The 16431-nt window shown below is 39.3% G+C and overlaps 1 protein-coding gene across 1 annotated transcript in view; it reads right to left on the minus strand.

The window, feature by feature from the left end:
- The window catches only part of Ddx1 (DEAD-box helicase 1), a 30872-nt gene that overhangs the window by 6653 nt on the left and 7788 nt on the right, over positions 1 to 16431 (minus strand). The window contains exons 7-19 of the mRNA NM_053414.1: positions 15109 to 15192; positions 14823 to 14906; positions 13759 to 13835; positions 12965 to 13037; positions 11572 to 11648; positions 11346 to 11460; positions 10101 to 10239; positions 8145 to 8205; positions 4802 to 4900; positions 3677 to 3766; positions 2623 to 2811; positions 2478 to 2529; positions 783 to 929 (exon numbers count right to left, since the gene is read on the minus strand). Coding sequence (NP_445866.1) covers positions 783 to 929; positions 2478 to 2529; positions 2623 to 2811; positions 3677 to 3766; positions 4802 to 4900; positions 8145 to 8205; positions 10101 to 10239; positions 11346 to 11460; positions 11572 to 11648; positions 12965 to 13037; positions 13759 to 13835; positions 14823 to 14906; positions 15109 to 15192 — 1287 coding nt within the window. The remainder of the gene's footprint in view (positions 1 to 782; positions 930 to 2477; positions 2530 to 2622; positions 2812 to 3676; positions 3767 to 4801; positions 4901 to 8144; positions 8206 to 10100; positions 10240 to 11345; positions 11461 to 11571; positions 11649 to 12964; positions 13038 to 13758; positions 13836 to 14822; positions 14907 to 15108; positions 15193 to 16431) is intronic.

Raw genomic sequence — 16431 nt, forward strand, 5'->3', positions numbered from 1 at the left:
GTATCATCACTAACATAATAGAATGTATATCTTGCAAACCAGCAAATGTTTTAAGATCGTAAATGGGGTTTTGGTATGTTGTTTTCAACAGCATATACCTAACACTCATCTAGATGAATACTCTAAGTGACCTTAGCAGAAGACTTCGGTCCACTGACACTCAAATATTCAGGTTTTTTTACAATAATGATCTTATTCTGTGATTCCTAAGATGTATTTTTCCTCTAGGACTAGAAATTGAAGCAGGAGTCTTACTTATAAGCAGGTAAGTTCTACCACTGAGCTAGATCCTCAGCTCCTAGGTTTTTGAGATCCTACCTCATTATGCAGCTTAGGCTGACTGAAACTTGTTATGTGACTTAGTGACCTCACCATGCTCCAACCTCTGCCTCCCAAGTGCTGAGACTACAGATGTCTACCACAATGCCTGGCTTCTTTCTTCCTTTATTTATTTAGGGTTTTCCCTTTATTCCCTTTCTTCTATTTTCCAGTTTTGAAAATACACATTCTAATATTTCAGTCATTACACTTTAGATTTTAGTATTAATCAGTAATCTAGATCTATGGCATTAGAGTCCTGTGATCCAGGTTCATGTTACTGACAATTATAGCCCTGTGGAAGAAGTTCTCATGTTTATCCCAGGGCTTATCCATAGAAAAGTACTGGACAGACACAGATAGGTTACAGTATGCCCTCTGTTTTAAACTCTGTGCACACACTCTAGCTTTATCAACATGAGGGTAATAATCTGTGAAATGAGAGATAAGTGGGACAAATTTACCTCCTCCTTGCTGCATAAAGTACTGCTCCAAGTTGTCACAGTCAATTTTCGTTCTACAGAAGATAATTGCTTGATCCATCTTGTGCTCCTTGATTGCTCGGACAGCATACTCCCCCTTCAGTATTTTAATAGCTTCAGACCACATCTCTTGATTACCATAGCAACAGAAAAAGCAACAGAATGTCAATTTGAAGCTGCATGAGTACACAGTATCAGTTAGACATATTGCTTAACTCTAAAAATCCCCACTATACTTCAGACAAGGCACAGTATGAGGTGAATTCATTGCTTCATTTATTTTGGCTTTAGCAATGTCTTATACTCTGTTTTTGGGTCTCGGTCTCTCCCCTTCTCTCTCATACACACACACGCGCACGCACGCATGCTGCACACAGGCACGCAGACCTACAACTGTAACCTTTTAAGAAGAAAAACAAATATATAAACATACTAACAAAAGAGCCATGTATACCAAGACTTGGTACTTTCCTCTCAAGCACTAGTTATAACCTGTCCTGCATCAACTTCCCTTTATGCTCTATGCTTTATATCTTAACCCTTCTTAAGGAAGTTAATGTAAGTCTAACCAACCTAACATCACTCCACAGAATGAAAACCTGGTTAGCTTTTCAATCCTGCTCCTCGAATCTCTTTCCTGGGAAGTAGTGTTATTGTTGTTACTCCTCTGTGCTGAGAAATGCTTTTAACCCAACCTATTTCTAAAGGTTCTCTGGCTGTCTCCAACTGGAGCGCACAGTAAGCAAAAGCTTTACAAAAACATAAAAGCTGGCATTTTATAAAGTGCACTCCCAAACCTAGCCGTTTGTGCTTAACTAGCAGTTTGTCTACTTTAACAGGAAAGATAGGTGAGTATGGATCGTGTCAATCTGGTGTTACACATAAAACTAATTTCTAAGGAACTCAAGACAGTATTTCAGTCAATCCACCTTTCAGACATGTCAAACTGCTCAGTGAATTCAACCAAAAAGTAAAAGCACTCTGACCTCTTCTAAGGACCCACTCAAGACATCTGACGTCAGACATGCAATCTAATCAGTTTAAGATCCACCCACTTAGGTTTTAGCACCTTGCAAACGTTTCTGAAATGTTATGGAGAAGAAAGAAGCTGTCTTAGGCTATCTTCAGTGCACTGAGACTAATGTTAGGCTTTTCCAGAACTGATCAATGAGCATACAGTTTCTGTTTGAGAACACGAAGTGCTGCGGACAGAACTAAGGTTGAACAATATAAATATGTTTAATGTCCTGAATCATACACTAAAAAAGTTAAAACAGCCATAAAAATAATTAAATCCACACACTGTCGTTTACCATTTAATAAAGGTGTCCTGCAATCCCCAGCATCCCTCATCTTTATTTTACTGGAATTTCAGGGTCAATATAAATTTGTCTCTAGCCAAATTTGCTGGTTTTCTATGATCTACAATCAATAATCCAGAAGACTTATGATCTTGAGGTGACACAACTTACATCTAAGTTGAGTGATCAACAAACACTGCTCCTCTAAGCTAAGTGGTATTGGCTTGCCCCATTTCGTGATTATTCTTATTACTTCTGTTTCTCCCATTCTAACTTTGTAGGTCATATCTCACATCTTTCAAGAGAACATTTGTCACAGAAACGACACACTCATTTCCGAGACCCACTGCACATTCTACTCATTCCTTCACCCTACCTGGACTGTTGGCACCAGGTCTTGTGTTATCCTTTGCATGGACATCATCGGTCTGTTGAAGGAAGAGATAACAAAGGGTGAGGGAGGCTAAGGAATGACTCAGCCTGAGGAGACTTGCTACCAGTGTTCACCTCACAGCACTTACTCGAATGTGGTTCTTCCCCAGCCTTTCCCAGAGCCTGTCAGTTTTTGGGTTCACAGGAACAACGACATGATGCACAGTATCAGGAACAGAATCTTCTCCTTTCAAATCCACCCACGTGGGAAAATGCATTATCTTCTCAGATAGTTTCTTTACATCAAAAGAATGCAGAGTAGCAGAGCAAACAATCACCTAGAAACAGGAGAACTCACATTCAGATCAACTGTTATAAAGTCAGCATTTTAGCACACTAGTTTTTAAAAATTATTTGTTCTGTTTTGAGAATCACACTAATAATGGATGATAAGAGAACACAGAATAGTAGTCAGGGAACTTAACACACATCTAATACCTGCTGCCTCCATGTAGTAACTAACATAACAGTGTGACACTGTCACACAGAAACCATGCTATCTCTTCCTCTAGGAAGTTCTTTGTTTGTTTGTTTTTGTTCTGAATCAAAGGCCACAAATTGTTATTCATCCCCTTCTCTCAAAAGTCTCTCCCTCTCAAATGCTTCCTATGGAAGGATGAGACAAGAGTAATGTTTTCAGAAATAATTACTATGAAGGTGACTGACTGTCAATAGCCGAAGCTACGTCCCCTTCGCACAAGAAGCAGCAATGACATCTAGACTAAGCACTCAGGGCTCTGCAGAAAGAGCTGCTGAGAATATCTCAGGGTTATCTGTAACACTCAGAAATTACCCTTATTTCTAAAGCAGCCCCCTTCCCTTTTTCCTGAAACAGAGCCCTGGCTGTCTTGAACTCACTTTGTAGACCAGGATGGCCTCAAACTCACAAAAAGAATCGCTTGCCTCAGTCTCCCAAGGGCTGGGATTAAAGGTGTGCTGTGCACTACCATGACCAGCCCTACAAACAGCTTTTAAGACTATCAGTGTGTGTGTGTGCTTGTGTGTGTTTGAGTAACAAGATGATAACAAAGAAAATATGGACAATGAATTTAATCATAATGCCTTAAAGCAAAAGTCTTTGATCCTTTAACCCTGAGTAACAACTGTCTACATGTATTTTTGAGCTGCTTGGTCATTTGATACCTGAAGTCTTTTCCCATCAGAAGTAATCTGAGGAATCTGGTTGTGCATCCTGTTAATAAAGTCAGAATAACCTTGAGAGAGAAGCCCATCCTGCAGAAAGAGTTCATAATTAGTATTAAAATCTTTTAATTTCAAATTTAAAATACAAGATTAAAAATGAACATATATACATATCCCTAAATCTACAAAATAATTATATTCTGCTGGATTCTTAAAGTCAAGTTGTAAATTCAACCTTAGATTCCTTGTGACTAAAATATGAAAAAGTATAATAAATAAACCTAAACCACACTCCAGTATTCTAGCATGAATACAACAGTTTATAACACATGTCCTTAAGGTAATGATTTTAATTTGAAAATTGAAAAAGATCCTGTGCTGGGAAATTAACCCAACCATCTTGAGAATAATTGGAAAGAGTAAACACATTTATGTCCTTCCAGATGGTCCACAATTTGCATCTCTAGCATAAAAAAATAATTTGTTATATAAAAAATAATGTATGCACAGTTATTTGGAATAAAAAGGCAAGATACCTATGTCACTAGGCAGAGAGTTAATTAAAGAAACCATGATATATCCATGTCCATGTAACAGATCATTAAACAGCCTTCAAAGAAAAAACACAAATAATGAGGTGCAATATTTAAAATATAATTTTTTTTATAAAGGTTTACCTAAATTCCTTAAAGTCTGAATTCAACTCCCTAAAATAATTCAGTGTCAGGACCTCTGCTAGATCCATCCCTAAATTCAGAAGCTCAAGTCCTTGGTGCAAAGCTATACATACTCTTCATCTACAAATCACGCTTAGAGCTGTCATACCTCTGTGCAATGTAAATGCTGTGTACATAGTTGTCAAACTGTACTATTTAGGACAAATAATAAAACTACATGTTCAATATAAATGAAATTTTTTCAAGTATTTTTTTATTCGGGATTGACTTAATATGCAGATAAAAGTGTATCAATATATAGCAAATGAAAATGTGCTTAACTGTGATATTTAGGTAGTGAGAGTAAGGCAGAATTGTGGTTTTTTTTTGTTTTGTTTTGTTTTTTTTGCTTTATAGGTCTTAACAAAAGCATCTTCTCTAAAGAAAATATGAAAGTTTTTCAACCTACTGCTTCATCCAGGACCAGGAATCTAACTTGAGACAAGTTGAGCTTTCCAGTTGACACCAAATCATCTAATCTTCCTGGAGTACCGACGACAATATCAACCTGAAGACATAAGCAACACCCGGGGCAAACTAAAACATTAATATAATTACTTTAAAACAGCAAAGTGCCATTTTCTACTTCAAACAAACATGTGAACACTGAAATAGTGCCAGTCAATGCAAAGGATATTTAAAGTCATTATGGAGAGATAACGCTAACCATCACATGCTGACTTTGGCAGCTGACTTGGGATATCCTTAACTTTTAAACATAATCTAATATACAAAATTTCTATTTCATAAGAAAAAAAATAACAGGTGAGTTTACATGAATTCTGGAATTAAACAGGAACTCCAATCTTAGCTCCACTATTATCCCACCGTGGGATATCATCCAGCATCAATTTTCTCATTTCGAACAGGGGAATATCTTTATTTTACAAGGTAGTTTTGATAATTCAGAGAAATCACACAGAGCTCTGAATGCCTGATATGCTGAGTGCTCACTGTATTTGATTATAGCTCATTAGTAATTGCTTGGACTGGCCAGGAAGTCATTATAGTATTTATGAGATACTCAGAGTGAATAGATACAATGCTAAATGTCTTCAAGGTTTCATTTCCTATGACTACTAAAGCAAACGCAACTATTATTACTATTTTTAAATCAGCAGATTAAAGTGTAGACTTACACTAAAATCATAGCATTTAGATACAGCACTAGTAAGTACCCACACTGAGATCCAACCTCTGAGTCTACACTAAGAAGAGGTCTATGGGGCTGGATAGTTAGCTCAAGTTAAGAGCACTTGTTGCATTTGGAGAGCACTTGACTTGGTTTCCAGCATCCATGTAGCAATCAACCTCTATTGTAACTCCTGTTCCAGAGGACAGAATGCCCTCTTCTGACTTCCACATATACTAGCCGTGTACATGGTACACATACATACATGGAATTAAAACACTTTATACAAATAAAATAAATCTAAAAATCAAAAATTTTAAGGGTCAATTAAAGTAATAAAAAACTTAACTTTGTATCGTAAAAAATTTCAAGTACAAAATGAATACACTTCTCATTCTCCTTCATATGTCTTGAAGCCAATTCTACAGGGCAAGTTGATCAGGAACAACTTTCAACCTTTACAGTCAAGTTCTACCTGTAACTTTTTCATCCTTTGGCCAGTTATGAAATATTTGATGCATGCCCAGTCCCTAATATGTAAAAATAGGGATGAATATCATGTACAGTTCCTGTAATATGACTTAGAAAATGTATGCATGGGCTATAGCGGTATAGCACCTGCAAGGATGGACACGAAGAACTCAAGCAAGAAAGCCACACAGACCCCTTCTTAAGTTTAAACTCAGGGAGGGAGATTGATAACTACAAACAGGCTTCAAGCTACAGAATACCTGTGAAATGTGAAAGGAAAACCTGTTCAATGAATTAGGACTCTATTATATATGTCAATCACAGGGACAAAATTCCACTCTGACCTGTGTGTAACATCTCTTTGGTTTACGATGCTATCTAGATATGTTTATTTCCTCCTGAGTGGCAGGAGGCAAAGGGGCATAAAAACAGATCAAGGTTATCACAGGCTTGAAAAGCTGCTAGACAAGTTTGTGAAGGTATTTATATGCCATGTACAGTAGCACATGGTACATAATGCAGCACCCTTGGAAGCTACAAGCTAAAATAACTCTACTCCCTACCTCCAAAGCTAACCTGGACTCTAGCATAAACAGCGTGATGGGTGACCTGAAGGATGTAGAAGTGACAGTGGAGAATGCAGGGCAGAAAGATGCACAAAGAGAGCACAGGTGCTCCATTCAGGACAGAACAGAATTCTGTCGAGAAAACGATGAAATAATATTGCCTTTCCTTTGCCATTGACCTCAGTGAGCATCGTGTGTGTGTGTGCACACATGCATGGGCGACCAGAGATTGACATCGGGTGTCTTCCTCAATTGTTTCCTACCTTAATTTTTAGACAAGGTCTCTTACTGAGTAAGCCTGGCTGGCTGGCCACAGGGCCTCACGGGTCTTCTTTTTCTAGTACAGGGATTATAAATTCAAGACCCCATGTCTGACTTTGTCCAAGATACTTTTCCCCATTTCCCAAGTGCTAGGACTACAGGTGTGTGCCTCCATGCAATGCTGAGTACTGGACCCAGGCTTCATGCGTACTACCCAAGCGCTCTACCAACAGAACCTCACTTCCAGCCTCACTCCTGGCTTTTATATTGAGGCTGGGGAATAGAGCTTAGATCTCATGCTTATATAGCAAACACTCCTGACCGAGCCACCACCCTACTCTACAAACTATGAGATGTGATTGACGAAAGTAGATCTAATTCTCTAACACTCCACAGCTAGAAAACATAAGCTGAAATACTGGTATACTACAGGAAAACTGATTTGAAGTCAAAAACTAAAGGTCTTGAATGAGCCTATCAAATTTACTAACCACTAAAAGAAAATAAAAAACCAGTAAGAGCCACAGTAAGAACATAAAGAGTAAAAGTATCCATTTTAAAATAGCATTAGCAAGTGCATTATTATGATTGCTTGCTCTTCACATACTAGGCCAAGTCAAAATTACAGTCAATTTAACATTAGATTTAGTTTGACAGAGATAGAGATGGAGGAAACCTGACTTAGTAAAAAACTGGTCTAGATTTCACAATTAAATATTACAGAGGGGGATCTGTAACAAGTTCATTTCAGATATATATATATATATATATATGTATATGTATGTATGTATATGTATGTATGTATGTATGTATGTATGTATGTATATATGTGTGTGTATGAACTTCATGAAGACCCAAATAGCAGTGCCCAGAGTGTCCAGGTTTGGTTCTGCACACTGCATATCTCAGCAGTGTGGAAGATTCCCCTCACATGTGTCCGAGCTCAGAGACTGTCTCAATATTGCTTTTCATTTCCAAGTGCTGCAGACACTTCTACTTTCACCAAAAGTTACTTTATCTCCATACTTATACTCAGCATTGGTTCATTTTTTAATCAAAAATAAATGTATGCATATATACAGTGACTTTAAATCAAAAAGCCTAGAAGAAAATTCTCTGGAAGCCAAAGGGTAAACAAACAACGCAGACTTTCAGATGAAGAATTTAAAAAGGACTACTGCTCTCTAGCCCTGGTTAGAGAGGAGGTATGCCCACGTGGCATCTCCCAGCAAATGTACTCTTCTGGTCTGTTGCTAATTTTACCCTCTTTTGACTTTTATTAGCAAAACAGAATTTATTCCCAAGTTAAAAATACAACTTACCCCATTATCCAGAACGGAGAGCTGATCCCGAGCTGCAACGCCACCAATTATGAGAAGCTCCCTGAAATCAATGGCAGCATGATAATGAGAAAGTTTAGTCTGTTCTACAGTTTGATGCACAGCATTCTTTTCATGTGGAAACGTCACTGAGAAGAGTCACAGGACAGTGAGTACACAGAAGGTGGGAAGTAAAGCTCTTTATCTCCATAGCCAGAGACGGCGCTGAGGTGAATGAGAGCTTAGAGTGAGGAAAAACGTCAGTCCTCATCTACTCAGCCCACTCCACAGTCCACCTTTTAAAATATATTGGTTTGTATATGAAGAATATTTCTAGATGAATGGGTGCAAATCAGGATCAAAAAGGGTTGTCTTCAAGAAGGATAACCAGAAAAATCAAGATAAAAGTATTTTATTTAGTGTTATTCACAGTTCACTAAAGAGAAAAAAATTATTTTGAAAAAAATATAACGTTTATTTTACATGCATGAGTGTTTTGCCTACACACATACTATATGTGCACTACCTACATGCCCGCGGCCTATGGATGGGGTGTTTCAGATCTGCTGGAACTGTGTTACAGATGGTTGTGAGGCACCACGTGGGTGCTGCACATTGAACCTAAGTCCTCTGGAAGAGCAGTCAATGCTTTTGACCGACCACTGAGGCATCTCTCCAGCTGCTCCCCCACTCCCTTTTTTTGAAACAGGATCTCATTATGTAGTCATTGCTGGCCTCAAACTCACTGTGTAGAATAGCTAAGTTTGTCTCAACGACAGACTAGGGCTTCTAAGTAAGGTAAGAACTTAGATGTATTAAATACTAAATTAGCAACCATGACTTTACCATCTTCACCAGTAAACCATTTTTATCATCCATCTCCCCTTGCAGCCTCTGTCTGCAGCACACTAGTTTTAATAGATAACGACAGCAATGAATCAAGCCACACAAGCATTTTGCCTGTTTCCAAAACCACTCCTCTGAAGATCTCAGACTCTTATACTAAGCAGGGACTCTGTCATCGCTCCTTTTTCTCAAGATCAAGTCACTTCTCACAGTAGTTTTCCTATCTCTCCCCCTTCCACACTATCCCACCATTCCATAATGAATTCCGTGAAAGGGAGGGTAACTGTCACTGCTGGAGCCCAGTCTCGATCCAGGCCTAGACTTTACAAGACAGGGTATTTAGTATCTGTCAAATGAGTAACACGCAACAATCCACTCAAAACAATTAAGGATTATTTTGCATACTGTAATTTATATCTAAATCAGTTTGCTAAACTTGTGAGGCCACTATTATCACCAGAACCTCAAACTTTCTAGCATTAAAGAAGGTGGGAACAGTCACATAATATTGTATACATACTAAATACAACCTAAATGTACATTTCTAAGAAGTGAATTTTATTGCCCAAATTGCTCCAATAAAAAAATTAATTAAAAGTAACAAAAAAAAAATCAAGCATGAAATCCACAAAATAGTCTACTTGCAGAATCTGGCTTTTCACAAATTAAAAGTGATTCCTAGCTAAACGTGGTGGCATACACTCATAATCTCAGTACTCAGGAGGCAGGAAGATGGTGAATCTGAGGTCAGTAAAATCCTATCTCACAAAAGAAATAAAGGAACAGAAAAAGTCTACTCAGAACTCATGATTTCCCTCCACGGAATGCTCAAGATGGAGAGGATGACCCCTGTGGGAGTCTTATAGTCAACTCTCAGGTTAGGTTAGCCAATACCCTACACAGAGCTGCACGTTTTCCATGCAGTGAAGAAATTAATTTTATGCTGAATTAAATCAAGCTCTGCCCAAAGAGAGAAAGTTAGAATGGAAACACTGTTACTACACAGTTCAAGTTTTATGTATTACACCAACTCCTCCTTTCTCCCTGTCGCATTCTTCCAGAACACTTTAAACTTACAGACAATACACATTTGCGCACAGAAGGCAGGCTTACCGCAATTTAGGATTATCGATGTACTTCTTAAACTGTTTCACATTGTTCAAGGTTTGCTCAGCTAACTCTCTGGAGGGTTCCACAATAAGAGCTTTTGGAGCATTAGGGAGAAATTTTGTTTGTGACACCTGTGCATTACCTTAAGTGAACAGAAAAGATTACAGGTCATGGAAAACACACTTGAAAATGCCATCAGTTGTAAACATAAGTGCTAATGTTCCAGAACCTAATAATTGTAAAATACAGAAGACAATCTAACAAAATAAAGATGAAATTCCTAAAATAACTTGTGATTCTTTAAGACTAGTTGGGATGAGTATATTACAGCTGTAATAATAATTGACTTCCTTTGTGACAAGCCAAAAGAATGTACTTCAGCTGGGTGAACTAACTATACCAGGCAAGAATATAGAAAACGGTGTAAGCCTTCAAGTCAGGCTTTGAACTGGATCTAAATTCAGTTCTACCTGGTATCTGTTTTGCCAAATTACTTCAGATCCTGATTTTAGTGAGAATTCCGGAATTTTAGTTTCTTTAAAAAACACAGAAATTTTATAATAATGTGCTTTCATTTTAATCCCAGGTGTAGGAATGTGGGGCTGCTTTGGACTGTTCTCAGTGGCTATGATTTGCTTTGTGCTCTAGCAGAGGCATGGTTTTACCAGCTGCAGATAATTCCTGTGATCATGTGACATTTGGAATTCTAGGAACTTTTCAGAGGGTACATAGAGTGCCCCAAGAGGTTGGGTGGGTACGTAGGTGGTTACTGATCCTCGAGGAAATTAGATTCAGTGATCTCTCTCTCCCCTCTATCCTTCTTTTATTCATATCTAGTGTTAAGGGGAAAACGGGTGGGGTGTATAAAGAATGGAAAAAAGAAGACCCTACAAGTAGCAAAGACCCGGCACGTCTTATTCCTTAGGTCTCAGAACGAAGAGTTCTCCCTGAGAGTGCTGTGTAAAGACTAAACCATCCAGGGAGCACTTAGCATGCAGCTATGGCATTTCACAAGCACAGATCTAAGCATATCACTGCCATCAAGACTGACGTAGCTTACGTGCCTTAACAGACACAAAAATAGTTCGTCAATTAAGTTTTCAAACTGAAGTTTATTAATCTGTTAAAACAATGAGGTTGAGTAAAGCAGAACGGGAGCAAACAGGACTCACTAAGAGAAGTTATATGCACTAGGTTACCTCCAGGCCCTATTCCAGTCACCCCTACCCTCTCTGCTGCAATAAGTACCTGTGTGCTGCGATTTGACGACGTAACTATCAGGGGCCTTGGAAAGAGCAACAAAACCATCTTTTGGTGGAAACTTAAATTCTTCTTCACCAAAGTTAAATTTCAATTCAGCATTCTAGCATTGAATAAAAGAAAAAAAAAAGTTTAACCTAATGGCAAAACTGCCCAGTAAAATGAAAATAATGAAAAGTCAAACAGTTTAGATTACAGCAAAACTTCTAATTACCTTCAAAACACAGGCAGGGAAGAGGGCTTGGTTTTTTATGTGTGCAGGTATTTCAAATGCCAGACCAAGGTCTTTTCCTTTAAAACAAATAAACAAAACCAAAGAAATTAAAATGAAGATTTTTCCATATATACAACAAAATCTCTCAACCTGCCTTGCTTTCTCACCCTCTTCCCTAAGAAACCCAAGGATAAAGTGGTCTGCCTAGAGCCAACCCAGTTACGGTCTGACTTCACTAAGGGCTCCCTCCTCCTGTCTACGTGTCTTATTCCTCTATCTACAAGACCTCTGCTTCTAGAGACCTCATGGATCACACACTCCCACATTACAGCCACACATAATCCTCCCTTGATTCAACAGCTCCATTCATTACCTTGCATTTTTCCTCTCCCTAATGAAGTACAATCCCCAGTTGTCATTTTTAGTTGTCCTTCTTTCTCCTCATCTGGTTGTCTACAGGTCTGACTCATGCTCACCCACCATCTTGGATTATCAAAACAGCCATAGGATACCAAATCCTATAGTGAAATGTCATTCCTGCTCTCTTGACAATCTCTGTAGTAGTACTGGGCACACACTGACTTCTCCCTCCTCTGGATAGCCAGAGTCCATGCACCCCTGTTCTCTCCTTCCCTTTTCTCTCTGCTGGATTCTCCTTAGCTAGCTAGATTTGAGCGAGAGGAAACCAGACCTTGGATCTTTACTATTATTTATGTACCCATACTCCATAGGTGATGTCAACTTCCTACCTCCTAGTGTTTTCAACACTGCTGGCCTGAGGCGGTTAGAGACATGCCACCACTCACCTCAGAGCCCCAGAGTGTTTCCATCTTACGCAGAATAAAAAGCAAAGCTCGCACTACAGCCTACCTTAGTAAGCTAACACTTCAGTCCCTCCCTCTAGCTCAGGAGGGCACACGTCAAATGTATCTCCTCCCATTACTAAGGCAGTGCAACATTTCCATCCCGAATTTCCACTTTGCTCCTCCCTCTGCCTGAAATGCCCTCCAGTTCTCAGCACAAGCTAACAATGACTCCACTGTAATGTCGTCTCTTCAGTAGAGCCCTCTCTGAGCACCGGTTGGAAAGCACATATCTGCACTGCAGTTCACTCCACGCCTTGCTTCCCTTTCCTTCACACTTACGACCTCCTCCTTTTTATTTGTAAATACTGTGCCTGCCTCTACTCACCAGCAGGAAAGCAGCAGAGCTAACCTTTGCCCACTCCATCTGCACGTGTGCTTTCATCACTTCCTAGTGCACACGGTACACAGCAAATCCACAACCAAACTACAGGAATGAAAGACGCTGGATAGGGGAGAGGACTGAAGAGAAGGAGAGAACTTAAGAACGAATCAGATTTTTTTTTTGATGATACGATCCAGAGGCTTACCATTCTTAGAGAACTTCACGTGCCCTTTATCGATGTCTAAGTAACATCCAATGGTGTCATGCATAGTGAATTCCTAAAAACCCAGAGAGTGAAATGTCATTTACAGAAAGTGAGATCAGAAATGAAGTTAACAACGCACAGACAGCACAATCAAAAGCAGACACTGGGATTTCCAAAGCACTTCTCTAAATGGCAGACAGGCATCAAAAATGACTATCACAGGCGGACATAGTGGCTGCCTCCTGGAATCCCAGCACGGGGGAGGCTGAGGCAGAAGGATCACCAGGCACCTAGTTTTCACGGTAAGATCTTGCCTTAAAAAATACACTATCGGGGTTGGGGATTTAGCTCAATGGTAGAGGCTTGCCTAGCAAGGGCAACACCCTGGGTTCGGTCCTCAGGAAAAAAAAAAAAATACACCACCAAAAATTTACGAGCATACATCATGCCTAACAGATATATCTGAAAGGCTTCTCAGAATCAACATGATAGTAAGGACTGTTGCTATGGAAGTGGGCTCAGAGTAACTCAAATAATCCAAATTAAAAAACAAGAACAACACAGATGTAAGATCCAAAATCAGAATGAGGTAAAGAGAATTTAATGTACTTTAGAAGGGTTAATAAAAATTTTAACTACTATCTATTTAGCCTTAAAATATGTTTTTCAAGTCCAAATCAGAACTATCTTTGGAAATACGTGTCTTTAAGAAGCGCACACATTTTCCGTCACATCGTAAGTAAGAATGCAAGAAGACGTACAAGTGCTGCTTAAACAAACAGCGCCACGCTTACCTCTCCATAATTATCAAATTGTTTATTATGAGATTTCTTTCCTGTTCCACCGAAGCCAAATCCAAACTTGTCAGTACCTAAATTTTAAAAGTACTTTACTAAAGGTCTGAACTTACTAAAATAATTGAAAGAATTGCAGTGTGGGAGGCCACAAGAGATAAGTCCCCTTGTGGTTCCTAGGTCTGCATTATCTGGGCATTTTCAACCTATGCCAAATATACAATAGCATGGACACAAGTGACACTGCCTCACTCTTGATCACTAACAACCTCAACGATTTGTATCATCTATGCAGTAGTGTATGTTTCAAACATGCTAATTTTAGTCTAATCTTCATTCATAATCTCATTCTCCCTATGTGGTGGTTTGATCAGGAATGGCCCCCATAGACTCACGTGTCTGAATGCTTGGTCCCTATAGAGTGGTACTATTAGGAGATGTGGTCTAGTTGAAGAGGTGTGACCTTGTTGGAGGAAGTGTGTCATGGTGGGGAAGGGCTTTAAGGTCTCCTATGCTTTAGCTACCCCAAAGGAGGCACACAGTCTCCTTCTGCTGTGTGCACATTGAGATCTACAACCTGCACCACGTTTGCCCGCATGCTGCTCTGTTTCTCTCAATAATGATAATGGACTCTGACACAGCAGCCAGTCCCAATCAAATGTTCTCATCATACGAACTGCCATAACTGGGAGGTGGTGGTCCACACCTTTAATCCCAGCACTGGGAAGCATAGGCAGGCATATGAGTTTGAGGCCAGCTTGATATTCCAGGACAGTACACAAAGAAACCCTGTCCCGGGGGTAAAAAAGAGCTGCCATGCTCACGGTATCTCTTCATAGAAATAAAATCCAAACATCCGGATTTCACATTGTCAGAACATTGGGTTATGATGCTAACAGGAAGCAATCAGTAACTCATTTCAAGTCTTTTCTGGAACCAGGTGAGGTACAGATAAATGCTTTTTGTGTTCATAAAATTACAGTGAAGCCTATTAGTTTGTCTCCAAAATAATATGCTAACATCCTGTAAACATAAAACCGCTCAGTTACTTTAGAAACACTTACCCAGGTCTAAGGAAGCCTGCATGGTGGACCACCCAACTCTGCACAGCCCTTGGTCATGACAGGATACTTCGTAGTAGTGCTTCCCTGTAAGGTACAATTCCATAACATTTACACAGACTGCATTAGATAACTCATGTCCCAACTTCCCACTGTTCCTGAGTTACATTTGTATGTGACAGAAGAATGTGGATCTTTCTGTGTCATTAAGACTGTCATTTAAAGCTCCTGTGGGAAACCCACAGTGACAGTTTCAACTTGTAAACAGACATGAACGCTGGCCAAGTACCTCTCAGCAGTCCTCTAGTCGCTCTGCACCCATGCCACTCCTTCACCTCTCTGCTCTGACAACACAGACCATCTGACCCAATTGCTGCATTGGAGAACAAGCACACGAAAACAGACATCAGTACAGGTTTGACCACCATCCACTGTGAAACAAAAGCCATTTAGTCTAATAATGTCATTACTCATTAGAATGTTCCAAAGTTTAAGACTTGCTGACTCCAAGATGACAACAGTTCTTCTTCTTCTTTTTTTTTCTTTTTTTTTCGGAGCTGGGGACCGAACCCAGGGCCTTGCGCTTGCTAGGCAAGCGCTCTACCACTGAGCTAAATCCCCAACCCAACAGTTCTTCTTCTTTATCCCTCTATCTCCTTGGCTATGCTGGCAACCAGGGTCTATACTATCACCATTAGGACAAGAATTCATACCAACAAATCCTGGAACCTACAGAGCAGAGACCCTACAGGGTTTTGCTTGAATACGAGCCTCATGGCCAACACTAGTGTAGAAGGCCATGCTCCAGTGCTGTGAACAAGGGAACTAAGGGATGACATGGGACCTAATCATCACCCCGTAAGTTGTCCTGACTAGGGAGAAGCAAACAAATAACCAGTGTGCGCTATGGCTAGTGTCAGGGCTCTAAGTCACGGAAGTTTTACATTACACAGCAGTCAGTAAGACACTTATGTAAATAAAAGTGTAGCTTTTGTCTATGTTGGGAGAAATCGTATACTCTGCTCCACTCATGCTTCCAAGTCATACTCAGTACTTGGTCAAGAAGAAATTTGTAAAATACCTCTTCATCCAACAGCTCCGTTCATTTTTCAAAAATTTTAAGTTCTTACTCATGTGATAATGAATAATATAAAACTTTGAAAAAGGTTCTCAAGGGAGCTACCTGCAAGCCCAGCACTTGGAAAATACTGACGCAGGAGAATCAAGAGTTCAAGAAGGGGATCACAAGAAGAAAGGGTGATGAATGCATATAATTAGAACACAATGTCTGCACACATGGAACTCCCACAGTGAATTGTACTAGTTTATACAATTAATGTGTTAATTAAAATAATAAAACAGTAACAAAAATAAACACTCTGTCTTTTCTTTTCTAATTTCTATATCTTCTATTTGGGTTAGAAAAGTTTTTCTTTTACTAAATTATGCTTGCTAATCATACATATACATCTACACTTAAATTTTTATATATTATATATGCACAGACACACATGGAAAACTTAAATCTCAAGTACATGTGAAACTTATTTCTAGTTATTATATATTGAAGCCAACTTTTTGTTGCTCCAGATGGATCTTCAATGGTGCCAGT

The sequence above is a fragment of the Rattus norvegicus genome, chromosome 6 (genome assembly GCF_036323735.1).
Source record: "Rattus norvegicus strain BN/NHsdMcwi chromosome 6, GRCr8, whole genome shotgun sequence".
NCBI classification, from domain to species: domain Eukaryota; kingdom Metazoa; phylum Chordata; class Mammalia; order Rodentia; family Muridae; genus Rattus; species Rattus norvegicus.